Below are 27,298 nucleotides of genomic sequence, written 5' to 3'. Positions count from 1 at the left end.
AAAGTGGCCCTTAGGAACTAACCATCCCAAAGGGTGGGCAGAAAGAGAGACCCACAGGGAAATGGGGACCCGCAGGTTTTGCCCAAACCTACCAATTATTTTGCGCTGTTCATGATTTCTGGGGAGATGAGAGAGGAAAGTGAGTGTGTCCTTCCTCCCCAGGAATATGCCACAGCTGGGAGATTTTCTAAGCATGGAGCCCACGTGTCAAGGGCTGAAATAAGAAAGACAGCAGAGCTCTGAGAAGGGGAACTAGGAAGAAAATACCACTGGCTCCTCCAAAGCAGAAAAGGAGAGTACATTGAAATCAGGCTTACTGTGGCCCAGCAGGAAAGACTCTTAGAGAAACAGGGGATATGTGTAAGCAGAAGAGGAAAGTCACCGAAAGGAGAACTGGGTCTGGGATGGCATGATGTAGCTAGCATTATAGATAGATTCTGGAATCAGACAGAGCTGGGTTCAAATCGTGACTGTACTATTTCTCGGCTGTTTAAACCTCAGATGCTTGGATTCGTCACACGTACAAGCATGATATCACATAGACAGTGAGAAGATTAAAGATGACATGGCATGAACTCAAAGGTAGTTGTACATGTTATAAAACAACAAGAGTAATAAACTCCACCAGCAAGATCACAAGACTTCCCCCTGGAATAGCCAGCCTTCAGGGGAGGGCAGAGGCAACTCTATCACCAGCACGCCCACAGCTGCCCGACGGCTGCCATGGGGATCGAGGACACAGGTCAGCTCAGGGGTGAGGCTCAGCAGTGCCCCGCCCCAGAAGTGACTTGCTTGCAGGCAGCAAGTTCTCAGAGATCAGCTGGGCTTTTAGAAGCAAGTGCTTTCAAATTCTGGTCATTGTTTGCAAGTCCAAAGGGTATGACACCAAAGGCGTTAGTGTTCGGTAAATGCAAGATTTAAAAGCATACACACTAGTTAAAGCTTAGTGCTTCAAGGTCACCTGGTCTGCTCACAGTGCAGTCCATCCAGGCGCTGCCCTGCTCTCACACTCCCCAGCCTGCGGCTGCACGTCCCGAACCGCCAACCCCTCCAAACTGCTTTCTCTGCCTCTGTTCGTGCCTGAGCTGAGAGTCCATGTTGGTGTTACACATGTTGCTTTCAGCCTGGAATTGTCTTTCCTTATTCTCCCGTTTGGCCTACTCCTCCTGTCCTTCTAGACCCAACTCTAGTGTCACCCCCTCCATGAAGCCTTCCTTGACATCTCTGGGGAGGCCATGCAACCTTACCAGACTTTTGGCTTTTTTTTTTTTTGTCATACTTTCTCCCTGTCTAATCTGTGAGCTTCTAGAAAGCCAGTCTCTAATACAGAGCAGTGACCTATTTCCAATTCTACTTTCCTCCTCTACAACTGTAAGAGACATGGTTTGAGATAGCGAATGCCCCTAAAGGGGATTACCTTCCTACCCTTCCAATCCTGGAATACATATATTTACTTTTTTCTTAAAAAGCAGCCTTTGGCTAAGCATCTGTTTCTTAGTATTTGGAGTTCAGTGAGTCAAGAGAGTTAAACAAATCTTTCAGACTCCAGAATGTAATGCTTCCAAAGAGCAAGCTGGGCATACACACGTGCACAAACAGACCACAGTTGCAAATACACACACACAAGCCAAGATAGGGCCCCAGCTATCTTGGGGTTCCACCTGCTGGCTTCCTATGCTTCTAGAGCTGGGGGAAACAGCTGGTTCCTGTTCCTCCTCTGGAAAGCCCCGACAGCCCCTACTTCACCGCAGGGCTCACGGCAGGCACGCAGAGCCAGTCCCCCAAGCACAGCTGGGCCAGAGTTGAGCTCCAGTATCAGCTATACACTAAGTGGCACGCTTCAGGCTGTTGGGACCGCCTCAAAGTGCTCTTGAGGTCATGGTTTCAGAGAGTTTACGGCAGCATTTCCCAACGCGTGGTCCACAGAACTGCAGTGGACAAAAATGATTCCATAGCAGAATCAATTGGTAAAACACTATATGCTACAGTCCCCCTCCACTGGAGTACACGAGCACAGCAAAGACTCTGGGAAGGAAGGCCTGTTTAACTGTATTTAACGCAGCATTTCACAAACTTATCTGAAGAAACCCTTCTTCTACGTCACAGTTTTTAAAACCCTGACGGTCAGACTTTGGGAAAAGCCTCATTCATCCTAGTAGTCCCCCACTCCCACCCCAAACAAGTGCTGGGGGCACAATATTAACAGGTATTAACCTAAGACCAGAACCAAACCCAATTCTAAACTGAACCCACCAGGGACTTTCCTGGCGGTCCAGTGGTTAAGACTCCATGCTCCCAATGCAGGGGGCATGGGTTCAATCCCTGGTCAGGGAACTAAGATCCCGCATAATGCAGCCAAAAAAAGAAAAAAATTAAACAGCTATTAGCACTCCCAGGTACTGAAAAGCTCTGCCTCAACCTAGGCTATTAGTTAAGGAGGATTAAGTGCCTTGGGTATAGGGACAGCAACAGCAAAAGTCACCACAAGGTGTGTCTGGATCCCAGGCACAGTCCCTGAATCCACACCACCTCTTCACCCAGTTTCATGCACAGCAACTCCTAGCAGGGAAAATAAAATGGATCCACGGATTGTCTGCTGGCACAACTGGAACAGAGGAAAAGCTGAGAAACTGAAACAAAAGAGTATGCAGGGTGGGCTTCCCTGGTGGCGCAGTGGTTGAGAATCTGCCTGCCAATGCAGGGGACACGGGTTCGAGCCCTGGTCTGGGAAGATCCCACATGCCGCGGAGCAACTGGGCCCGTGAGCCACAAGTACTGAGCCTGCGCGTCTGGAGCCTGTGCTCCACAACAAGAGAGGCTGCGATAGTGAGAGGCCCGCGCACCGCGATGAAGAGTGGGCCCCGCTTGCCGCAACTAGAGAAAGCCCTCGCACAGAAACGAAGACCCAACGCAGCCATAAATAAATAAATAAATTTAAAAGTAAAATCACAGGTTTAAAAAATGGCAACTGTTAAAAAAAAACAAAAAAAGAGTATGCAGGGTAAAGGGGCAGAGTAGACTCTTAGAGGAGCCGTGATCAGGAGCCAACGAACCAACTTCTGCTGGGCAGAGAGGGGGAGGGGGGAGCCAGCACAGGAGAGAACAAACGAGGGAGATAGAGACTCATTCTTCAGGGAGCCCAGAGATCCCAGCCACTTTCTGAACAGTCAATCTCTAAACGGGCTCTCTCGGCAACCAGTGAAATCCTCCATGGAAGGTGAAAGGAACTACAGTTCTTTCCAACACGGGCTGGAACGCTCCAGCTCTGCGCAGAGATGACCCCATCCGAGAGACACCCCTTTCCACTCCACCCGGATCCAGGGAGCCAGATGTCACAGCCACCCCCACTTACTTTATGGATGGTGAGAGACCTTCACAGGGTGGCCATCATGGACATGGCTGGAGTCAAAAAGACGAAAAGATTCTGCGTTCTCCTCTGTCCTGTCTCAGGTTGAGGTTGGCTACTGATTGTGTTGACTCCACCAATTCTGAGTTATTGGAAAGGAAAAGGGACATGTCAACAGGGCAGGAAAAAAAAAAAAAAAAAAAAAGATGCCAAAGAAGTCTGATCAGGTTTAAAAGCCAAACAAACTCATCCCCGAGAGAAGCTTACTCACTGAGGTATTGGAGTGGCATGTGAGGAAGTGCCCTGGGGAAAAACACAACACACAGGTGCGAGGCCAAGCCCGGGTGTGCACAAACACGTGTTCAGACATGTGCTGGTGAGAAGCAGGGACCCTGGTAAAGGCACATCCAGAGGGGTGAGAGGAGGGGGCAGAACCAGGTCAAGGACTGGGCTTGAGGACTGTGGCACGGAGGATTAGAGACGGGAAGGTGGAGTTGAGAGAGAGAAGTGGAACTTACTGAAAGCCTCTATCTGCCAGATGCTGTAAAATATCTTACTTAATTCTCAATTCCATGGTGCAAAGAGAGGCTTGGAATACTTAAGAGATTAATGGACTGCTAGTTAAGTGGCCAAGCTGGGAACTGAGATAGCACCTCCCGTTGACTGTAAAGCTCACTTATTTTCAATTACGAGAAGCTGCCTTACCCGACCCTTGGGGATGGGAAGGGTGACAGTCAGAGCCCTTTCTGGGAGGAGAGAAAGAGAGTAAATAGAGAAATTAAAGAAACAGGGCAATCAAGGCTTACAACAGACGGGAATGGGAATGGGCAGTTTTGGCTTCAAGCATCCAAGCAGCTAATTATTCGACATTTTCTGTCTGCCCTCTGTGTGTGTGTGCTAGGCGCTAGAGTTAGAGATGGATAAAAAACAGTCCCTGCCCTCAAGGGGGCTTACCGTCCATTGAGAAACCAAACAAGAGACAACTGTGCGAGAGCAAGAAATGCCCAAATTTGGGGAAGTCAGAGCAGGGCGCCTACGGTGATGAACGTAGGCACCTATCATGTGCTGAATAAGTGCTGGCAAATACAGAGAACTGGATGAGAAATGGGGAAAGGGCAGGGGTGGGATGTGGTGGTGAAGGGTGAGAAAGCGCGGGTGACAAGAAGCCTCAGGGGAGCCCACTCCCGAGTCCCGCGTCCCGCCCCCTCCTGTCAGGGCCGCTGAGGGCCCGGCGGCGAGGCCGGAGCGTGGGGACGCCCGCCGGCCCGGATCCTGAGTCCCCGGGAACCCGGCGTCCCACAGGCCCACACCGGGGTACTCAGGACTCGCCGTGCTGCCCCGGGCCGGGCCCCACCACCCGACGCGCTCGCCCTCTCACCTTCACCTTCCCGGCCTCCCGGCGGCCATCATAACCCCGACGTCACCAACACGCTCCCCCCGGGGACAGGCGGGAGGAGGAGGCAGGACGCGCGCGTCACCAGCCGCCGCAGGTTCGCCGTTCTGGTCCCAGTGAGTCGGTGGACTCCGAGCTCAGCAGGTTCCACCCTACTAACCCTTATGTGTCAGGGATCAGCTGCCTCAGCGCCTGGAGAGGCGCCTCAGCGATCTTATTCACCGCCCAGGCGTCCCAGGCCGATGACGTAAATTTCGGGACACCCGCTGCATCATGGGGGCTGTAGTTCCGCCAGGCGCCTGTAAGGGCTGGGGTGGGCGGGGCCACGAGCTGTCAAGGGGAAAAGAAACCAAGGGCGTAGATTAGCGGTTCCCGCTTTTTCGTTTGTTGCCCCAGAGCCTGACCCCAAGGACCCTGTCTGCTCTGGAATCCAAGCTTGCGTTTGGTAATTTTAAACAAGAGCTCTCAACAGGAAGACAGGAAGCAAGCCTGGGCCTGCCGCCCTTCAATTGACTTTGAGGAAGTAAGAACAGCAACAGTCCCTGAGTAGGCTACCTAACATACGTCGTTTTGACCTTCACAGCGGTCCCAGTTGGCTCAGAGGGGAGATTACCCCAGCTCACATATGGCAGCTTACTAGGCCTCATTATGTGCCAGGCACTGGGACACGGCAGTAAACAGGCTCCTGATGGCCTCAACAGCAGCAGGGAAGGCTCCAAGCCTGCGCTCTCAGGTATGGTACCCCCCAGCCGTGTGTGCTACGAGCTCCTGAAATGTGGCCAGTGCAAACTGAGATGTGTAAGACTTGGTAAGAAAAGGAATGTAAACAATCTCATTGATATTTTTGTATTGTAAAATGATAGTATTTTGGATAAATTGTGTTAAATAAAATATATTACTAAAATGAAGTTCACCTGTCCATTTTACTGTTTAAAATGTGGCTACTAAAAAATCTAAAATTACATAAATGGCTCGCTGTGATATGGTGGTTTATAATAAGAACTATATATTTGGTCTTTGTCCACTGTGCCTGGCACAGAGCTCCTAAAGCCCTGGTAATTACCTATATAAGAGCCATAGGGGCATCTTTTGTCATAATATTTAGTTTTGTCCTCAGTTTCTGAAACAGCTTCAGAGCTATTCAAATAAAGGTGAAATGAGTGTCTTTTTGTTATTCACACCTTTCAACCACACCTGAGTTTATGTTAATGAGACAACTTTTGGGAAACTCCTAAAGATGGGGGCTGGTTGCCAGGGGAACCCAACCACGTGATTAGAGGGTTGCAACTTTCAGCCTCACCACCCCTCTCAACCTCCTGAGAGAGGAGTTGGAGATTGACTTGATCACTAATGGCCAATGATTTAATCAACCATGCCTATATTCTCCGTGAAAGAAATGTTCTTGTCCCATGGCAGAAAGAATTCAGAGATGAGACAGGGAGGTCAAGAAAGTAAATTGAGTATTTATTTAAGCAAAAGTACGCTCTCAAAGGAAGAGCGGGCAGACAGGTGAGTAGCTGCCCCGAGTTTTCTTGGCAAGCCGGTCATGTGGGGTGTACAAATGAAGGGGCGGAATATTCATTGCAGAAGGAAGGCTTGGGGGTCGTGTTCCCTGATTTTCATTCCAGCTCCACCTTCCCAAGGGGAGGAGGGGTTTTTTTTTTTTTTTTTGGGAGGAGGGATTTTTGTCCTTATTTACCCTTGATTGGAAGTGTCATGGAGCCAGTGTATGATGGGTATTTCTTATCTGCAAGGCTAATTTTTATTGTAATGAGAGCATAATGAGCAAAAGGTTACGTCTGGACACCGGAGATTCCCACCTTTCCCCACCTTTCTTTGTCTGCCACCCCAGGATATGTGGTTTCCTGTCAGTCTGGAGGTTCCTGCTTTTCTCTGTCTGCCTGTGGACCCCAAGATGCATGGTTTCCTGCCATCTGGCCTGTGCTCCCCTTTCTCTGCTCACATCTAGCTACCTGCCTGGTTTTTTGGTGTATTTTAAAATAATAATTAATTAATTGATTAATTTTATTTTTGGCTGCGTTGGGTCTTCGTTGCTGCGTGTGGGCTTTCGCTAGTTGCAGCGAGCAGGATCTACTCTTCGTTGCGGTGCACGGGCTTCTCATTGCGGTGGCTTCTCTTGTTGTGGAGCACAGGCTCTAGGTGCATGGGCTTCAGTAGCTGTGGCACGTGGGCTCTAGAGCACAGGCTCAGTAGTTGTGGCTCACGGGCTCAGTTGCTCCGTGGCATGTGGGATCTTCCTGGACCAGGGCTCAAGCCCATGTCCCCTGCATTGGCAGGCAAATTCTTAACCACTGCGCCACCAGGGAAGCCCTACCTGTCTGTTTTAACACCTATGTAATGAAGTCCTCATAAAAAGCCCTGAACTATGGTCCAGAGAGCTTCCAGGCTGGTAAACAAGTGGAGCTGCTGGGAGGGTGGCGTGCCCAGAAAGAGCATGGAGGGCTTCCCTGGTGGCGCAGTGGTTAAGAATCTGCCTGCCAATGCAAGCGACATGGGTTTGAGCCCTGGTCCGGGAAGATCCCACATGCCGCGGAGCAGCTAAGCCTGTGCGCCACAACTACTGAGCCTGTGCTCTAGAGCCCACGAGCCACAACTACTGAGCCCATGTGCCACAACTACTGAAGCCCGCGCGCCTAGAGCCCGTGCTCCGCAACAAGAGAAGCCACTGCAGTGAGAAGCCTGAGCACCGCAACGAAGAGTAGCCCCTGCTCACCGCAACTAGAGGAAGCGGTGCACAGCAACAAAGACCCAATGCAGCCAAAAATAAATAAATAAATAAGTTTATAAAAAAAAGAAAAGAAAAAGCATGGAAACTCCTCACTCCTTCCCACATGCCTTGTCCTATGCATCTCTTCCATCTAGCTGTTCCTAAGTGGTATCCCTTTATAATAAACTGGTAATCTAGTAAGTAAACTGTTTTCCTGAGTTCTGTGAGCCCCTCTAGTAAATTAATCAAACTTCAGGAGGGGCTCATGGGACCCTCCAATTTATAAACGGTTCATCAGAAGCACAGGTGACAACCTGGACTTGCAATTGGCATTTGAAGTGGGGACGGTCTTGTGGGACTGAGCCCTTAACCTATGGGATCTGATGCTATCCCCAAGACAGCCTTTCTGTTTTCACTCAGAATTGGAGGACTGCTTGGTGTGGGAAAAACCCAGACACATTTGGTGACCAGAAGTGTCATTAAGTGGAGTATTGTGTGGAGTATAAGGAAAAACAATAGAGTTTTTCCTCTACACTCGGATTTGTGGTTCACATTATACAGTTGTACCTCGGTATCCACAGGGGATTGGTTCCAGGACCCTCCCGGGACACCAAAATCCTCCAGTGCTCAGGTCCCTTACATAAAATGGCGTAGAACAGCCCCACCACATGCAAATACATATTTGGATAAGGAAGGCCAACTTTATTCCTACTGGACTGCACTGCTTTATAACCATGGTAGAATCTTGCCTACGGACACCTCAAGAGGCAAATCGTTAGCCTCTGGACCAACCAGCTTATCAGTTCCCAGTGAGGTTGGTCAGAGGTAGCTGTCCCACCCTTTCTGTGCTAAGTGAGCTAGAAGCCTCCCATCCTAAGAGTCAGACCCCAGACTGTGAGGCCACACTCAGACCCTGCCTCAGGGTGTGGCCAGGCCTCTGGATGTGGCACACACGGGGGTCTGTACTTGCCACCTTGTAGAGCAGCTGTTTTCCTCCCCCAAGCTCCCTGGCCTCCCTAAGGGGACTGTCAATACTCCAAGGGCATGAAGTGAATTCCATTTCCCTTCCTTGGCAGAATCTTGCCCAAGTCAGGAGGAGGCCTGGAGGATCTCCCCCTTAAACATCTGTCCTGTCCATTCCCTCCTGCGAGCTCTGGCCTAGGCGCTGGTCACTTGCCTGGGCTGCTGCAGGAGCCTTGGAATCCATCCCCAGCCTCTAGTATGACCGTCCACCCAGCACCCTGCTTTCTCTCTGAAGCACTGCCTCAAGCTGTGAGGCCTCCAGTGACAAGGCTCCCCTAGCTTGGCTGGTGGTGTGATTGTGGGGCTGGAGGGCAGGGGTGGGGTGCATTCGCAGGACATCTTTTCCACGTTACCTATTTCTATTTTGATGAACTTTTCCATGGTGGACATGAATTGCATTTGTAATCAGAAAAAGGTTAACAATGGAAAACAACCCTAAGACACACACACACACACACACACACACACACACACACACAAGTATAGCACAGACCCTCTCAGAAAGGACACCCAAGAAACTGATAAGACATGGTCACTTCTGGGGAGAACTGGGAAGCCAGGGGTGAGAGATGGGAAAGAGATTAAGATTTGCACTGTTTGAATTCACCACGGGTTTTTTAAACACAAAAACGTATCTTTAGAGGGAAGGGATAAATTAGGGATTTGGGATTGACACATACACAACTACTGTAAATAAAATAGATAAGCAACAAAGACCTAATGTATAGCACAGGGAACTATATTCAATATCTTGTAGTAACCTATAATGGAAAAGAATATACACATAACTGAATCACTTTGCTGTATACCTGAAACATTGTAAATCAATTATACTTCAATTTAAAAAAAATTTTTTTAAAAACTTACCTTTAGTATAGATATGCAAAACCCCTGAGTGACTCCAATTAAATAAAGTCCAACTCTCCTCAGCCGGGGAAAATGGGTTTTGCAATCTGACCCCCTCCACCCCACGCACACGAGCCAACCTGCTTCTCAGACCCCACCTGTGCCTTCCCGGCTCTAGCCCTTGACCTAAAGAGTGTCTCTGCCTATTGGATACCTCCTGCCCCTCCAAGGCCCAGCTTAAATGGCATCTGCTAGCAGGCTTCTCAGCCTCAGCACTACTGATATTTGGGGCTGGGTAATTCTTTGTTGGGGGTCAGGGATGCCTTGTAGGATGTTTAGGAGCGTCCCCGGCCCCTACTCACTAGTGCCAGCAGCATTCCACCCCCCTTCCCAGGGTGTGACAACCCCAGATCCCTTCAGACATTGCCAAATGCCCTTGGGGGCAAAATCACCTCAGGTGAGAAGCACTGTTACACACGCTGCTGGTCCCTCCTGCTCCCCACAGCAGTTCTTACAACCATTGTGGCATTTATCACACCGGGTCCACAGTGAACTGCATTTGGTTTTTTGTCCTCACCACTGATTACAGGATGCCTGGCGGTGCGGGGGTGGGGGGTGGGGGGGGCGGGCAGGGACCAGATTTCTGCTGAAATCATATTCAAATCCCTGTCCTTACCACTTGTGTGACTTTAGGCCAATCACTTGGCCTCTCCAAGCCTACATCTCCTCATCTATAAAAAGGTGATGCTAGCCCCTACCCCAGAGGACTGCGTGCTGAGCCGGCCTGACATGCACGATGCCCAGCCCAGAGCAGGGACGGATAGAGGTTACTGCTTATTATTAATAAATGCCCTGAAGTGTTATTGGTGCTACAGGTCTGCCCAGGGTATGGTGGGGCAGAAGTTCACTGTTCCCTGACATTCATGTTTGCAAGAAGGGTGGTCAGCGAAGGCTTCAGAGGAGGGTGACACCAGATTCAGATCTTAAGAGATGACACAGTATGCCCCAGGTAGCAGTGCCTGGCTTATACGGAGGGTTTATGGAATATACAAATGACATGGAGATCACATGTGACTGGGTGTGGGAAACACAAGTCACCCAATCTGCCTGACCCAATCTGCCAAGTCACCCACGGCCGGCCTTCCTTGCCAATCGTGAGCTGTTGAAGCTTCTCCCTGCAGACACCCGCCCTGACATGTATACACCCGCCCACCCCAGCATCTCCCACTCAGTGGTTTGAATGACCTTTAGTAGAAACTCTCCTGTTTCTGACTGTCTGTCCCTCTCTCTGGAGGCATTCAAGACAGGGTGACACAGTGCAGTGTGTGGACACAGCACTCCCTGCTCTGCGCCCCCAGCAAGGGTCAAGTAGAGGATGGAGCTGTGGCATCCGTGCATTTCCTGTCTCCCAGGAGGTTCTCTGAGTCACCGTCTCCAAGGGACAGAGTTTTGCTCTCATGATAGGAGCCAGGGAGGATGGGGCTTCAGCAGTCCCACGGTCAGGGTGGGGACTTGAGTCCGATCCAGGTCTCGGTGTCAACCCTGAAGCTTGGAGCAGAATTCCCCGGGGCTGCAGCTCTGCCGGGGAGAAGCTCTGGGGCGTGGCTTCTCACCCCGAGAGTCTCTCTGGGCAGCTGGGTCAGCCCCTCTTCTGCTCAAGTGTTGCCGGAAGAGGTTTTTCAGGAAGAGGAATGGGAAAGGACGAGTTGCTACGAAGCAGTGAAAGTGAACAGTTTCCCCCGGGGCTGTGTCCGGAGCACCAGGAAAGTCCCAGCCAAGGAGGTGTGCTCTGCCTCTAGCCTGTGGCCCAGTCTCTCTGATGGCGGCTCCAAGAGCAATGAGAGGTCAAGAGCCTGGAGGCTGGATCTGGTTCCCTGGGACCCCGAGGTCCCAGAGGCTGCTGGGCAGTGGTTGTTGACAAAGAGGAAAAGGTCTGTGGTGGCCGGGCCGGGCCAATTAGGGATCGACGAAGGAGACTGCGATGTAGCGGGTGCCTTTGGTGGTGGGGAGCCCCTCGTGGTAGTGCGTGAGTCGCCCGGGGTGCATGAGAGTCCAGCCCTTCCGTGGGGCTCGGACGGAGCAGTTGTAGCGCAGGAACCGACAGCCCCCGCCCTGGGAGACAGGAGGTGTCAGTTCCCCAATGGGACGCTGGGCCCTTCCCCTGCTACCCCCGTTCTCCCATCTGAGCCATCACAGCCAAGGGGCTCTCAGCACAGCCTGCCTGGGGATGCCTTTGCAGAGCGACGGCCATGAGCTGCCTAAGGAAGACACTCAGCAAAGACCAAGGGACCAAGAGCATTGGCCTTGCAGGTAGGCAGCACTGGGCACTGCCAACTAACTCTGTGACCAACCTGAACCTCAGTTTCCCCTTCTGGAAAATGGGCATTAAACTGTACAGGGTGGTAAGAATTAAATGAGATGATACAAGTAAGAGCTTAGGGCTCAGTTTCTCAACCTCAGCACTACGGACATTTGGGGCCAGATAATTCCCCCCCACTTTTTTTTTTTTAATTGGGATAAATAACATATAACGTAAACTTTCCCATCGTAATCATTTTTAAGTGTACAGTGGTATTAAGTACATTCACACTGCTGTACAGCTATCACCACCATGGACCAGATAATTCTTTCTTACGGGGGGTGTCCTGGGCATTCCTGGCCTCTACCCACTAGATGCCAGTAGCACCCCCATAGTTGTGACAACTTCAGGTATTACCAATGTCCCCCCCCCCCCCAGGGAGAGGGGCAACATCACCCCCTATGAGAACCTTGATACATTGTAAACTCTCAAAAAAAATGATAGGTGTTTTTATGGGTGTCCTTCACAGTGCCTGCTCAGGACTGAGTCCCGAAAAGCTCTTAGAAAATAGTAGCTTAAGGAGTAAATGAATGAATGAATGGCTGGCTCCCTGGCTGATCACAGCCAGAGGCCTTCCCTGGGGCCCTGAGGCCCTCAACTGCTCCTTCCAAACCCTCGTGTCTTCCTGGTTTCCCCAGCCCTCCCCTCTGGCCTCCAGCTTGTGCCCCGCACCTGCACTAACTCTGTCCTGTCATTCCCAAAGCTGCGTCTTACTTTCAAGAATGATGAAAACCCTAAGCTTTTGATTACTAATAGCTATCATTCCTTGAGTACTCATTATGGGTCCATGTAAGCAATTACCTGGATGAACTCATTTAATTCTCACGATTCTACGGGGGCCCCTCTAGGTTTTCCCATCTAAGACGTGAGGAAACTGAGATGCTAAGAAACGTGCCTGGTTATATGTTACAGAGAGCTGGTGAGGGGAGAGGCAGGACCCAGGTCCAAGCGGTCTGGTCCCGGTCCTCCTGTGCCGCTGCTCTATTATGTCTAAAGCCTTCTCCCTCCCACCAAATTGGGCTCTGAACCCACCCCTTCCAAGAAGCCGTCCCCATGGACCTGGAACCCTTTCTCTCGGGTTCTCTGGCACCGGCATACCCTGGGCCCCTCTGCCCGACCACCTTGTGAGTGCTCCCCAGCCAGCCCTCCCCCCCGGCCTGCCCCCGGCCCAAGGTGGCCGCCGCTCACCTCATAATCCACCCCAACCCGGTTCAGGGCAATGTTAATGGTGAAGGTGGAGGCGTCATGGTGTGGCATCAGCGAGGGTTGCTCGTCAGGCTTGTAGCGGACAACAAAGGCCAGGTCGAACTGGGCCTGTGTCGAGGAAGCGGGACGAGAGAACTGGAGTTAGAGAGAGGCCCCCGAAGGCCGGGAAAGGCAGGGGTGCACAGAAGGGACCCCTCATCCAGTCGCTGGAACGTTGGCTGGGAGGGCAGGTCTGTTTATGCTGTGTTTTCCAGTGCATGGCACAGAAAAGGTTCTCAGTTAACATGTGGGGAGGAAGGGAAGGAAAAGAAGGAAAGGGAAAGAAGGGGAGGACATGGAGGAAAGGAGGGAAGAGAGGGAGAAAGAGAGGATGGAGAGGAGAGGAGGGGAGAAAAAGAAGGGAGGAAATGAACTTAATCCTCACGACCCGTTCTGGCTGGTGATTCCTTGAGGGTAAGGCCCAGGCACACTCAAAGCAGGTATTTGGAGAAAACCATTTAAAGAGGAGGTGACTGAGAGAAGGAGTGCAAAAGCCAAAGAGACAGTCAAAAGACACACGAGGCAGGAGCTAAAGGAATGGGCACGCTGGCCAGCTAACTGGGGGCTTGTTTGGTGGGCTAGCATAGGAGTCACTGAGGCAGGATTTAAGTACACAGAGAAAGATGCAAAGGGGTGAGTCAGAGGCTAGAGGCCCAGTGGCCTTCCATTACCCTAGACACCTCCCGGGGCCCCGCCTCACACCTGATGGGAGGAGACTTCACTCCCGGAGACCAAATATTCTGTCACTTCTCCCCCAAGCCAGGAACACCCTCCCCCCCACAAGCCCCAGCCACTCCACCCCAAGCCCTCATCCTGGCTGCACCCCAGGCACGCCCACCCTGGTGTAGTAGCCCGGGTAGAGTTTCTCCGTCATGGGGGCGATGTACTCCACCAGGAACTTGTGCCACTCCCGCTCAAAGTTGATCTGGTTCATGTGGATGTCTATGGTCGGCACGTTTTCGTAGCCACCCTGGATGCGGTTGTCCTGGAAGTGACCAAGGAGAGTGTGGTAAGCCGAACTCTAAGATGGGCCCCCCCACCCCAGAATTCCAGCCCCCTGGTGTACAGGCTCTGTCTAATCCCCTCCCTTTGACCTGTGAACCTGACGGGATAAGGTTAGGTTACAGGACAAAAGTGAAGGGGTTTAGCAGATGTAATTAATGTAACCAGTCTATTGACTTAGGGTTAATCAAAAAGGAACTCATCCTGGGTGGGCCCTTCAAGGAGGATCTTGAAGAGGGAGACTCTGTGTCCTGCTGGCCTGGAAGGAGCAAGCTGCCTGAAATTCTACAGCTGCAAAGAAATGAGTTCTGCCACATGAGCTTGTTAAAGGACCCCAAGCCTCAGATGAGACCCCAATCCCGGCTGATACCATGACTGCAGCCTTGTGAGGCCCTGAGCCGGACTCCCGACCCACAGAAATTGGGAGATAATAAATGGGTGTTGTTTTAAGCTGATAAACTTTGTGGTGATTTGTTACACAGCACAGGAAACCAATGCAGAAGGCCACAGGTTAGCTGGGACACTAGCATCTCAGGGCTGGCCCGGTCAGTGCAGCACGAGGGTTCACCAGACCCCACACATGGGCTACGTGAGTTACTGGGTTCTGCAGATGAGCTCTGCCACCAAGCATGTAGATTAGGCAGTAACCAGAACCACTGCTTAGTCAAGTCAAACTGCCAGCCCAAAGGTTAGCTGGTCTCTGAGGCACGTAGGCCCAGGGGCTCACGTGCTTTTAAATATGGTTCCTGAACTTTCCAAGACGTATGAATTCCTCCTTCAGGGAATGCACAGCCTGTCACATCCACCACGCCCCTTGCTTCTGCTGTCTGGTGAACTTGGCACTGCTGTCGCTTCCTAATTCTTCTGCGTCCCACACTTGCTCATTCCTCCCCCATCTCCATCCACGCCTGATCTGGGGAAGGAAGCTAAATCATTCTAATCAGAAACCAGGAACTGGAAAACTTGCAATTTAAGCTTAAGGCAGCTCAAAGTCACCCAGCGGCAATGGCAGCTTGAGGACCAACGCCCCATCCCATTTCTCAATCCCTCTACTCCTAAGTGCCCACAGGCACCCTTGCCAGTGCCCCCATCTCCAAGAGTCCCAGAGAGGTTGGCTGGCTTGCCAGGAAAAGAGCCCAGCGGGCAGGCATGGGGGAGGGGCAGCCTCCCCCAGTGGCAGTCCAGGCGTCTGGGACCCCTTGTTATCTTGTTACCCTGTTATCTCCCAGAGACCACCGGCCGTAGTGCTCCATCTCCTCCACCAGCTCATCACAGGCCGTCTCCGTGAAGATGGGGAACCAGTAGACGTCTGGGCAAGGCTGAGGAGGGCGGGGACTCGGTCACAGGGTCCAGAGTGGCCTCACCGCATTCTCCCCCTGCCCCCGTGGCCCTCTGCAGAACCCACCGCAGGCAAGGCCCCTCATGTGATCTATGCCCGGTCCCACACACTCCAATCTGTGAGCCCTCCATGTCCCCATGAGTGTCCCCAGGGAGCAAGGGCTCAGGGAGCTGCTGAAGGGAGAAGGAAGCAGAGCTCAGAGCTGGCCCTTCTCAGCCAAGAGCAGCCAGGGCCAGGTCCAGGAAAGGGACATGCGTATCCCCAGTGCCCCCAGGGAGCAGAGGCCCGTAGGCTCCGGGAGAAGCAGAGAAGCATTTGTTTCTCACCCTAGGCCTGTGGTCCACAGTTGAGACCACATTTGGGGATATTTTCTCCTTTCTTGTTCAGGCCAGGGAAGAAGCGTCAGGCACCCCCAGGCCCCTGCAGACTCCAGCTGGAAAGTGCCAGCAAGAGGAGGGGGCCCATCCCACTGTCCACTCCCTCACCCCAAGCAGTGCCACAGCATAGAAAGGTGCCTTCTCCCCGCCCAGGTCGGCTGGCTTTGTTCCTCTGCTGTTTGTCCCCACCCCCGCAGCAGGTGCCGGATATGAATCCAGCAGCTTTGTTCCCAAAGGGCCTCCAGTCCTTACCATCTCCACCATCTTCCCCGCCAGGGCCTTGGTGTAGTTCTCGTGGATGTACTTCTCCTTCCAGTCCTGTGGGGAGTGGGAGAGGTGGGGTTCTCAGGCCTGCCTGGGCCAGCTGGGGCTCACCCCTTGTTCCACTGCATGAGCTGCTCCAAGATGGAGTTCTGCCCCGCAAGCCCCCTGCGGGGCGCGGTGGGGGGGAGCCGGTATGTGCCTATGCCACTGGGTCATGTGAGCTGATGGGCGCACAAGTGTGCCTGCAGGAGAGGGTGTCTGCATGTGCGTGTACACGTGTGTGCATGTGTGTACAGGTCTGCCTGCAGGTATGTACATGTGCCCACATCAGCCACAAGCTTGCAACGTCTAGGGATGCTGTCACAACTTTCTCCTCCTCTGATCATCACAACACCCTCAGAGGTGAGGCAGGCTGGGCTAGTACACCCATTTTAGAGCTAAGATAACTGAGGCCCCAAAGGTGGAGAGGCTCAACTAAGTCACAGCTGATGGACCACAAACCTCGGCCTCTGACTCCTGGTCCCTCTTCCACCAGATGGCGCTGCCTCTGGAGATATTCTCCTCTCCCCACTGAAATCCTGCCCAACAAGCCCCCTGGGGCAGAGGGAGGCAGTGGGGGTAGGGGTGGCTTGGGGTCCCAGCCAAGGTCGGGCTGTGAGAGGGAGGCTCCTCAGGCCACAGGATCACTGGGGTCCCCTCCGCTCCCACCCCTGCCCACCCACGAAGGGCCTCACCTCGGGGTTGCTGAACACCTCCCAGAGGTCGTTATGGAGGTGGGTGGTTTGGTAGCTGTCCAGGGACAGCAGGTGGCCGAAGGCGTGCCGGTTGGTCAGGAACAGGAACACATCCTGGGGAGAACGGGCCGGATGGAAGACACCCTCCCCCTCCCCTGCACGTCCCCAGGGGCAGGGTGGGGGGCATGACTGCAGCCTCCTCTGCCCACCAAATTTGAGTTCACCCCATCTCCCCAGTGCCTGGATGAGGCCTGACACTGGGGATGCAATCAAGGAAGACTTCCTGGAGGACTGAACAGGAATGAAAGAATGAATGTGCAAAAGAAAAGGATGGTGTTCTGATCCTGGAGTTAGTTGTGGGCACAGGGGAAACATTACCCTGCCATCACAGTTTTAAAAATAACCACAAAATAATATTGCGTGGGGCACGGGGATAGGGTAAGGGCATCTCGGGCACATTACTTGGAGTAAAGGTGGAAAGTTTTAGGTAGAAAGTTTTCTTTAGGCTCTGTCGAAAACGTAAATAAAAGAGGTGGTGTGAAAAAATGATCCTGCAGATCCCGAGGACCAGCCCTCATGCCCGGGGCCCCAAGTGTCCCCACCAGGGCCTGGCAGCCTTGAAGCAGCCCTGCTGGGATCTCAGAAGCTGCAGGGCCTACGGTGACAAGGTGGTCCATCATCCCGGTCAACAGGGCCTCTTCTGACCGCCCAGCCCGGGCTAACCTGCTGCCGGATATTGGCACAGAAGGCCATGTCCGGGTCCAGCTTGCTGTGGTGGAATAGGTCCATCTCCTGCAGCTCAGCCCGCAGGGCACTGCCCTTGATCAGGTAGATGTTTGAGATGTAGGGCACGTTCCAGACGCCGCTAAGGGAAAGAAAGGAAGATGGAGGGGGCCACAGGCGATGGCGAGGGGTCATAGTCTGGGGGTCAGGGGGAGGAGGAAAGGGGAAGTCACAGTCTGGGAGGGCACGATGGTGGTGATTTGATTCCCCTACCCTGGGCACATGGGCCCAGGATAACTATCAGGAAGTCCTTCTGTGTGTCTGACTGCAGTCTTCCTTTCTTCAGTTAAACAGGAATTTGAGAGCAGCAGGACAGGAATACTGGGGAGGGCAGTGCTGTGAGGCTAAGAGGGAGACAGATGAGGGTGCCCCCCACCCTGCAGGTACTCACACACGCCGCCCCTGCACAATGTCCACGTAGTCCTCGGAGCGGGCGTAGTAGCCGTCTGCACTCAGTGTCCCCCAGAAGTTCGACCACAGCCTCCCGTGGCGGGTCATCAACGGGGCGATGACATTCCTGGGGAAGGAAGCACCTCAGAGGGAGTCCCTCTGCCACGGGGAGGTTGGGGCAGACCCAGGTATGAGGAAGGGGAGGGAGAGTGCCTTCACCCTGCAAGCACCTCCCTAGGGTAGGGCCTGGAGCTGGGTCTGGCCCATCTGGTGCCAGCTCCCTCCCACAGGGCAGCCAGGAAAGGCTGGGGTGGGGGGTTGCGGGGATGGGAGTCGGGGGGTGAGGCTGGGGTCTTGTAGCCGGGAGGTGGGGAACATCCTAGACCAAGGTAGCCAGGCTGGGAAAAGCCCGCGGTCATAGGTGAGGCCAAGGCGGGGGAGGAGGAGAAAGGCAGGGGAGGGGCTCCCACCCCAGGCCCAGGCCCAGGGGCATCGTGAGCCCTGGCTCCGAGGGCCTGCTTTTCCAGCAGGCACAGCCCACGCAAGCCTCACTTGTTCTGCTCGATTAGCAGCTGCAGGGTTTTGGGCTCGGTCAGGGCCACATCGGCATCCACGCTGAAGTAGTAGGTGCAGCCACGGTCCTGCCGGCACAAGTCCCTGCAGGGAGGGGGACACAGGGTCAGCGGGGACAGGGTTCTGGCGCCAGCCTCCCCACCCAGGATCCCAGAGCTACCCCGAGGCTGCAGTCCCCAACCATTGCCCATATCTGCGATCACCAGGTACCAGCCAAGGGTCTTTAGGGAGCTCAGGCCGGCCCTGCTGCAGGCTGGGACCAGCCACCTCCAGGTCCCTCCCAACTCCGAGGCCCAACCCCTGGGCTACGGAGCTGTCAAGACAAGGCCCGGAGCCTGGCAAGTGGTGTCTAGTGCCCTGAAAACCTTGCTACTGGCGAGAGCAGGCCCACAGACAGGTGCCTACACTGCCCGGGGCTATGGGTAAACCGGTTCTGCCTTTCTGGAGGATAGTTTGGCAACTTGTACCCAAAATCTTAAAAATCTCATACTAAGTAAAGTAAGTCAGACAGAGAAAGACAAATGTGATAAGATATCACTTATGCGTGGATTCTAAAAAAATAATACAAACCAACTTATTTACAAAACAGAAATAGACTCACAGACATAGAAAACAAACTTATGGTTACCAAAGGGGAAAGGGAGGGGGAGAGATAGATTAGGAGTATGGGATTAACAGATACAAACCACTACATATAAAATAAACAACAAGGATTTACTGTCCAGCACAGAGAACGATATTCTCTATCTTATAATAACCTATAATGGAAAAGAATCTGAAGCTGTACACCTGAAATTAACACAATATTGTAAGTCAACAATAGTTAAATTAAAAAAAAAAAAAAACTATGTTCTTTTTGTTTATCTGGTGCCGGGCTCAGCAAACTACGGGCCACAGTCCAAATCTAGACCACTGCCTGGTTAGCTCATGAGCTAAGAACGGTTTGTTGTTTTTTTAAAATTTATTTTATTGAAGTATAGTTGATTTACAATGTTGTGTTAATTTCTGCTATACAGCAAAGTGATTCAGTTATACATATATATACATACACACACACATTCTTTTTCATATTCTTTTCCATTATGGTTTATCGCAGGATATTGAATATAGTTCCCTGTGCTATACAGTAGGACCTTGTTGTTTATCCATCTTATAGATAATAGCTTGCATCTGCTAATCCCAAACTCCCAATCCATTCTTCCCCATCCCATCCCACAAGTCTGTAAGAACAATTTTACATTTTTAAATGGTTGGGGAAAACAAAAATCAAAAGAAGTCACGTGAAAATCGTATGAAATTCTAATTTCAGTGTTGATAAATAAAATGTTATTGGAGCACTGCCACGCTCAATCGTGCTCCAATAGCCGGGCTGAGTGGTCATGGCAGAGCCCACAAAGCCAATTTACACAGATTTACTAGCTAGTCCTTTATAAAAAATTTGCCAGTCTCGGATCTGGATTTTCTAATTCTTTTATAGTCAACACAAATTACTTGTTTGTTTTAATGATAAAGGAAAAAAAAATCAGAGATTGTTTCTCTAATTGTCAGCATTTATCTACTCTGGCCCTCCAGTCCTTCCCCTTTCTCTCATTTGCTTCCTGAATCCAAATGACAGTGCTCAGCCCTTCCCAGGAGCACCGAGGTTGGCTCAACTATTTCCCCATTTGAGAGATGGGAACACTGAGGCCCAGAGAAGGGCAGGACTTGCTGGAGACCACACAGCCTTCTGACCCCGTCTCCCCGCCTGGTGCTCCTGATACTGCAGCCCCTCTGCCGTGACCCCCAACTCACACGCCCATGTTCCTGGCGTCCGCGTTCGCCACCCGCACCTCGGGGCCCAGCAGTTTCACAGACTGGTACTCGCTGCCATGCTCTGCCAGGAACTGCTCCACCTGAGTCTTATGTTGCTTCTCCTGGGGGTGAGGGGATGGAGGGTGAGGATGAGGCTTCACCCCAGGGACCACAGCACCTTCTGCTACTGCAGGCTTTTCTCCGTCATGCCTGGAACATCCCTGGCCATCTGCTTTCCTAGCCCCAGAACTCTGCCCGCGCCAGACCTTCTGCCCGGAGTGCCCTTCCTGGCCCATCCTTTGACCATCCTCCTCTGACCAGGCCAGGCCCACAGGCCTCTTAAGAGCCTCTGTCACCAGGACAGTGCCCCTCACCCCACAAGCCGCACAGCCATAGTCGTTGATTCTGCTGGTCCAGGGTGTGGCCCTGGGGTCTGCTTTGCTCTAAAACGCTCCAGGCGATCTTCAAAGTGCACTTTGAAAAACAGTTTATACCTGGAGCCCCTGCACCGGGAAGTGGAAAGAGCAGGGTGTTTAAAAACAAACCCAGGGTTCAGAGAGAAGTCCAGCTCTGCTCTGATTAGCTGCATGAACTTGGACAAGTCACTTCACCCGTCTCAGCTTCAGTTTCCTCCTTTGTAAAATGGGAGGGCGATCATGCCTCCCTCACGGGGTCACTGCAAGGAGTCAACAAGTCAGAGCACAAAGTAGGTCCTCAAAGACTGCCTGGAACAGTTCTCTTTTCCTATACAAAGTCACAGTTCATGCGTGTGAGGTTTGATGTCTCCAGGGAAGCTGGGAGCCTCCCCAGGGCAGGGCCTACACCCTCCTCCTGTTTCCAGGTGGCACAGTTGAATGAATGTCTGTGACCCACTCAGAGCTGAGCTGAGTGGGGGACCACAGGTCCCTGGGGGTGGGGTGCAGACAGTCAGGGCCGAGAGGTCTCGGAAAGGGGTGACCCTAGACGGGGCAGCTGAGAAGACTCTAGGGAAGACAAGGAGCCTTAACAGCAGGTAGAATTTGGAGAGCGTATTTGGCTTCTCTCAGCAAAAGCTGAGAGGTGGGACTTTAACTGGCTGGGAAGGAGAGGCAGGCAAGGGAGGGAGCTAGTCCTGCTAGCCACAAAGTAGCAGGCCTCCAGGCCCTCCCCGATTCCTCAGAAGGTACTCAAAGAATGAAAACCAATTTGACTATCACCAGATCAAATCAGGAAAGACAGCCTGGAGCAGGAAGGGAAACAATGACAATGACATCAGCTGAGAGCACCTACCGTGCAACTTGTTTAACCCTTGCAGCAATTCTCCGTGGGCTGCACTAACATTATGCCTATCTAATAGACCTAAGAGATGAGAAAACTGAAGCCCAGAGAGGTTGAATAACATGCCCAAGGTCACACAGCTAATATAAGCAGTGATGTTGGGGTTCAAACCCGGCCAGTCTGACTCCAGAGTCAACCCAGCGACTGGGGATACAGCCCACTGCCCACTTCCGTTTGGCACAGACAACCCTGGTTCAGTCACTTCCTCAGAGGTCTCAGGGCGTCTCGTGAGGCTGAGCCCTTGACCCAAGCCACACGGCGACCCCACCAAGTGCCTGCTACTCACATGGCTGTGAATGAAAAGCCGCAGCCGTTTCCGGGGGTAGTGGAGGCGCAGGAGCCGCTGGAAGAACAGGGACAGGAACGGCGTGGGCTGTTCGATGAACACGCCAACCAGGACCGTGGGCAGAGCTTCATCCTGCATGGGGAGAGGGTGGCACAAGAATCCGGCGATGTTCAGCCACTGCGCCATCGCTGAGCCCCGAGGATGGCCTGAGGGATCTGGAGCCACAGGCAGACGCTTGCGGACTTAGCAGGAAAGGGGCCTGGGCCGGGGCGCTCCTAGCAGGATGTGCAGATGGCAGAGGCCGGGACCGGCAGGGAAGCAGCAGGAGGCTGTCCCTGCCGGGGACGAGAGCAGCGTGAGCCCAGACTTGGAGCGAGGACGGGTTGACGGCACGCCGTCGGGAGAGCTTGGCTGGCATGGGGTCTGAAGTGGGCCTTAAATGAGGAGTAAGTTTCGTGGGATGGGGAGAAGGCTGCAGGAGCACCTGAAGGACCAGGCAGAAGAAACCGGAACGCAGGCATCTGGGGGAAGCTGGAGCATGTAGTCTGAGAAGGTTTCCAGGAGGAGGTGTGTGGGTGAGGAGGAGGAGGATGGAACCCCAGACAGGGAGGTGACCCCTCTACCTCCCACCAAAGACAACAGAGTCTCCAGAATCCACCATCCTCCCCTCCCCGAGGGACGGAACCCCGGGGTCCAGCAGCCTCACCCCGATGCCCTTGAGGCTGCGCAGGCCCTCATCACACACAGCACATCCCGTCTCAAAGGTCCAGAAGCGTGGGATGTAGTTGCCCAGGTAGTTCAGCTGCAGCTGTGGGGAGACGGGGGTCTGAGAGGAAACAGACTCAGCCCCCACCCCGCCCCCCAACCAACAAGTCACATCTCCCTGGGCCCCTTGTGGGCCTGCACCCCAGCCTCCCCTAAGGGGCCAGGAATGTGGCTTTATTTGGGGTGGGACTTGGAGAGCATGTCCGTCCCCCTGGAGATCACCAAAGCTGCTCTGAGGGAGGGCCGAGGGAGGACTCAGCACTCTGGTGCTTCTTCATCTTTGGATCTCCTGGGAGCTTGTAAAATGCAGATTCCTGAGCCCCACCCCTGCAGACATTCCAAATGAGCAGCTCTTGGGTGGCATCAGGAAATCTGCATTTTAACACCCTCTCCTTCCCCTCCGTCCACATGATTCTGACGAGGGTGGTCAAGGACCACACTCCAAGAAATGTGCTGTGATCCAGGGGCCCGTTCCCCAGGGGCCAGTTGGGTCTGGCCTGCTCCGCCGCCCCTTCTGTAGCTCTGGGAGCACAGGGAACAGTCTGTCCTGTTCAGGGCTGGCGAGGCCTCATGCCCTGGTACAAACATTCAATCGATGTTTGTTGAATGTAGAAACAAGCCTGCCCGGGAGTGGCAGAGTACAGATGACTGAGGGCAGCCCAGTCTGGGTCTGGATAGGGACAGGAGCCTCCTTTGTGGTCCAGCAGAGATGGACAGGGCACCACCAACCACCACAGTAAGGAGAGAAGGCACCACACTGCACTCAGATGTGAGGTCAGAGGCGATAAGTGGGTCCCAGGTGGGTGGCCCTGACCCCAAGGAGAAGCGGTGGTGTCACAGTGGGAGTACAATTGGGATTCTGGACCCTCATCCCACTCTCCCCCGGGAGCTGGGGCCCCTCCCTACCTTGGTAGGCCCATTGCCATGAATCAGGACTGGGAGGGTGTCGTAAGCCAGGTTCCTTGCTCTCACTTGGCCCATTTCAAACTTGAGCACCACCTCATCTGGGGGGCAGAAAGCAGAGAACTGTCCAGCATCAGGCCCACAGGCCAAGCTCCAGGGCTGACAGGCTGGGCTAGAATCCGAAGTCTCCCCCAGTGAGGCCCTGGGCTAGTCACTTCACCTCTCTGAGCCTCAGTTTCCTCATCTGTAAAATGGGGGTTAGAGTGGGAGGATTCCGTGTCCTGCGAGTACTTAGCACCACGCCTGGCACGTGGTAAGCATGGAACCCATGGCAACCCCTGCTGTTTGTTGTGATTACTTATTAGAGCCGGAAGCAGCGGATGGGAGCAAGCAAAGACCTGAAACATCCCAGCTCCAGGTGCAGTTCAACCAGCAGGGAGGCCTGGGTCGGGCAGGGACAGATCCTGTCCCGGTGGAGAAAGCCCCTGCAGTAGGGTCCCAATACCCAAGCTCTGACCTGGTCAGTCTGCACGTAAGACAGCGGGTAGGACGCTGCCTTGCCTGACAGTTAGTTAGAAAAGGTCCTTTTCCCAGAGGCCTGAGAAGATGCCGGGCTGGGAGGCCTTTTGTGGCAGGTGATCATGTGATGGGAGCCCCTCTGTGCAAGCTCCTGATCCACCTAAGAGGTGGTCTGGACCCAGCTTCTTAACCTAGGTTCACAAACTCCCAGAACCCACAGGCCAAAGCGCGCAATGCTTCTGCACCTCCCTGGGAGGGGAGCTGGAGCTCTCCTCAGATTCTCAAAGGGGTCCATTTATCCCATTAAATCACCAATCAATGATCTGGTCCAAATTCTCTTTTCTAAGCATGGGAAAACTGAGGCCCGAGGGGTACGTGTGTGTGTCTTGCCTGAGGTCACCCATCAAGATAGTGCCAAAGGGCTTCCCTGGTGGCGCAGTGGTTGGGAGTCTGCCTGCTAATGCAGGGGACACGGGTTCGAGCCCTGGTCTGGGAGGATCCCACATGCCGCGGAGCAACTGGGCCCGTGAGCCACAGCTGCCGAGCCTGCGCGTCTGGAGCCTGTGCCCCGCAACGGAAGGGGCCGTGATAGTGAAAGGCCCGCGCACCGCGATGAAGAGTGGCCCCCGCTTGCCGTAACTGGAGAAAGCCCTCGCACGAACCGAAGACCCAACACAGCGAAGAATAAATAAATAAATAAATAAAGTAGCTATAAAACTGTAAAAAAAAAAAAAAAAGATAGTGCCAAAGCAATGTCATCACCAGCCACCGACAGGACCAGGCCAAGAGCATTTGTGGTTTCAAGGGCCAAGTGGCCTCTCTGCTTCCGAAGTCATCCATCAACTCCCCGCCCCCAGCCCAGGAAGTCTTCACGAGGGAGGTGGGAGGGCAGGGGAAGGAGGTGAAGCAGGCTCACCTCTAAAGACCAGGTATGCAGGGCAGGGATCAGGTACCCGCTGAGTGCATCACCCAGCTCCTCCCAGGCTGAGCCTTGGTGTCCGGCAGGCTCTCTGGAATGACCTCCTAGCCCTCCTTTCTCCACCCCAGAGAGACACAGCTCTGCCCCCAGAGGACATCCAGGTGCTCTCTGGGGACCTGGGGATGAGGTGGGTGACATCCCAGCACAACAACCCAAGAGGAACCTCCTCGGCTCAGGTCCTGCCTGGAACCCTCATCTCCTTACCACTCCTCTCAGGATCCCCCTCCCCATCGGGGCTGCTCACCCAAGGCTCCATCCAGATTCTGGAAGATACGGCAACGGTGGTCCAGGGTGATATTGATCCCCTCCTGCAGGAAAGAGGGCACCAGGCTGCAGCAGGGACAGGCCCTGGCAGAGGACAAGGCTCCATCACCCAGTGTGGGGAGTCTGTCCTCCCACTTCTGCCACTTCCTTCCCCACACCCACTTTGCCCTGTCACATCAGGGCAGCTGGGAGCCCTGGGAAGGCCAGCCAGTGGCCAAGCCCCTGGGATCTACTAGTCTAGTGGCTCTATTCACAGAGAACCAGGGACCCTCAGAACTGGAAGGAATCTAAGGAAACAGCTGGTTCAACTACAACAACAACCACAGTAATAACAAATGCTTGTTTAGCACTTTACTATGTGCCAATCACATCCTAAGTATTATATGTACATTAAGTTAATCCACACAACACCCTTATAGATTTAAAAACAAGGCACACGGACTTCCCTAGTGGCACAGTGGTTAAGAATCCGCCTGCCAATGCAGGGGACACGGGTTTGAGCCACGCTCTGGGAAGATCCCACATGCCGCGGAGCAACTAAGCCCGTGCGCCACAACGACTGAGCCTGCGCTCTCGAGCCCAAGAGCCACAACTACTGGAGCCCGCGTGCCTAGAGCCCGTGCTCCACAATAAGAGAAGCCACGGCAATGAGAAGCCTGCGCACCACAATGAAGAGTAGCCCCCGCTCGCCGCAACTAGAGAAAGCTCGTGTGCAGCAGCGAAGACCCAACGCAGCCAAATAAGTAAATAAATAAATAAAATTTTTTAAAAAACCAAACAAACAAGGCACAGAGAGGTTGGATAACTTGCTCAAGGTCACACACTTAGTAACTGGCTAAGCTGGCATCTGAGCCTGGCAGCCTGGCCCTGAGGTCCACGTTCACTGCATAACGCTGCCTCTTCGAGATCTGACTGTGTCTCATGGAGCCCTAGGCCAGGCCAAGTGACACTCTAGGCTCAGCCCTCATCCCACAGAGAACAGCTCCACTGTTTTATTTTTGACCATGGGCTTCTGCTAGCAATGTCACTGGAGGCAAAGGGGAAGGAGGAGGAAGGACTGAGCTAACTAAAGATCAAGTTCATAGTTTCCACTGCACAAGTCCAATTGCTTCATTTCATTATTTCACGGATAACAAAAATCGAGGCCCAGAGAGGGAAAGTGAGTTACCCTATGTCACGCAGCACAGAATAAACAGGGGTTGGGCGGGGGTAAGCAGGGAAGAATCCAGGAATACTGACCCCCCTCAAGGGCTCCCTAAATTTCCTGCCTGCCCAGAGGACACTGGCTGGCTTTGGGGCTACACTGGCCCAGTTCTACTGCCTCCATTCCCCTCAATGATCTCTGTGTTTTTTTTTTTTGGCCTTGCCACGTGGTTTGAGCGATCTTAGTTCCCCAACCAGGGATTGAACCCGCACCCTCGGCAATGAAAGCACAGAGTCCTAACCACTGGACCACCAGGGAATTCCCCAATGATCCCTGCCTTGAGACAGGCTGAGAGGCCTAGCTTCTAGGGCCCAGGTCCAGCCAAGATCACATCAGCCCCCTAGAAACCCTCCAGGTAGGGTTGGGCAGGGGCAGCTCAGCCTGTCAGTTCCTTTCATGACCATCCTCACCACCTGACACGAGGCTGTAAATTCCTTGTGTCCCCAGCTTGAAGGTCCAAGAGGGCAGAGACCCCAGCTGTCTTCTTCATTGCCATATCCCTGCCCTACACCTGACAGTGTCTCACACACCACAGGCCCTCAATAAATACCTGCTGAATAAATGAGTGAATCGAAGAATAGATAAATGGAGTGTCAATGCCCAACCCAGTGGGTCAGGCCTCGGGGGCAGGCACCGCTCCCAGTGCAGCCTGGTCTGGGGGAATCCAGCGTCAAGATCCCACAGTCCCACCCACTGCCTCTTACCCTCTTCTCCGGGTCCAAGAAGATCTTGGTGTAAAAGAGCTGGTCACTGTCACTGTCTTGACCCTCCCACTCGGCCACCAGTTTGCTGAGGTTGGGGGCATAACCGATGAAGCCTGGGGGTGGGGGACACACAGAGACAGACACTTAGCTTCCGGCCTCTAAGC

General features: G+C 53.3%; 2 protein-coding genes across 4 annotated transcripts in view; both read right to left on the bottom strand.

Annotated features, from left to right (window-relative positions):
• MFN2 (mitofusin 2) overlaps positions 1 to 4,962 on the bottom strand; it is a 28,313-nt gene extending 23,351 nt beyond the window's left edge. For 2 of the 3 annotated variants that reach the window (XM_059913340.1, XM_059913358.1), the window contains exons 1-2: positions 4,725 to 4,962; positions 3,353 to 3,488 (exon numbers count right to left, since the gene is read on the bottom strand). The gene's annotated coding sequence lies outside the window, so the exon portion shown is untranslated. The remainder of the gene's footprint in view (positions 1 to 3,352; positions 3,489 to 4,724) is intronic. The other variant, XM_059913350.1, reaches the window with a different exon arrangement.
• A 5,384-nt stretch (positions 4,963 to 10,346) lies between these two features.
• PLOD1 (procollagen-lysine,2-oxoglutarate 5-dioxygenase 1) overlaps positions 10,347 to 27,298 on the bottom strand; it is a 35,330-nt gene continuing 18,378 nt past the window's right edge. Inside the window, exons 5-19 of the mRNA XM_059913328.1 lie at positions 27,135 to 27,247; positions 25,207 to 25,270; positions 23,468 to 23,565; positions 22,503 to 22,604; positions 21,797 to 21,928; positions 20,194 to 20,315; positions 18,382 to 18,486; positions 17,831 to 17,956; positions 17,380 to 17,521; positions 16,657 to 16,770; positions 15,911 to 15,976; positions 15,157 to 15,261; positions 13,779 to 13,925; positions 12,884 to 13,009; positions 10,347 to 11,448 (exon numbers count right to left, since the gene is read on the bottom strand). Coding sequence (XP_059769311.1) covers positions 11,293 to 11,448; positions 12,884 to 13,009; positions 13,779 to 13,925; positions 15,157 to 15,261; positions 15,911 to 15,976; positions 16,657 to 16,770; positions 17,380 to 17,521; positions 17,831 to 17,956; positions 18,382 to 18,486; positions 20,194 to 20,315; positions 21,797 to 21,928; positions 22,503 to 22,604; positions 23,468 to 23,565; positions 25,207 to 25,270; positions 27,135 to 27,247 — 1,718 coding nt within the window. The 3' untranslated portion in view covers positions 10,347 to 11,292. The remainder of the gene's footprint in view (positions 11,449 to 12,883; positions 13,010 to 13,778; positions 13,926 to 15,156; positions 15,262 to 15,910; positions 15,977 to 16,656; positions 16,771 to 17,379; positions 17,522 to 17,830; positions 17,957 to 18,381; positions 18,487 to 20,193; positions 20,316 to 21,796; positions 21,929 to 22,502; positions 22,605 to 23,467; positions 23,566 to 25,206; positions 25,271 to 27,134; positions 27,248 to 27,298) is intronic.

Source organism: Balaenoptera ricei, chromosome 1, assembly GCF_028023285.1.
Source record: "Balaenoptera ricei isolate mBalRic1 chromosome 1, mBalRic1.hap2, whole genome shotgun sequence".
Classification (NCBI taxonomy): Eukaryota; Metazoa; Chordata; class Mammalia; order Artiodactyla; family Balaenopteridae; genus Balaenoptera; species Balaenoptera ricei.
Note: the sequence above shows the minus strand (reverse complement) of the source record. Positions and strands in the feature narration are given on the sequence as shown.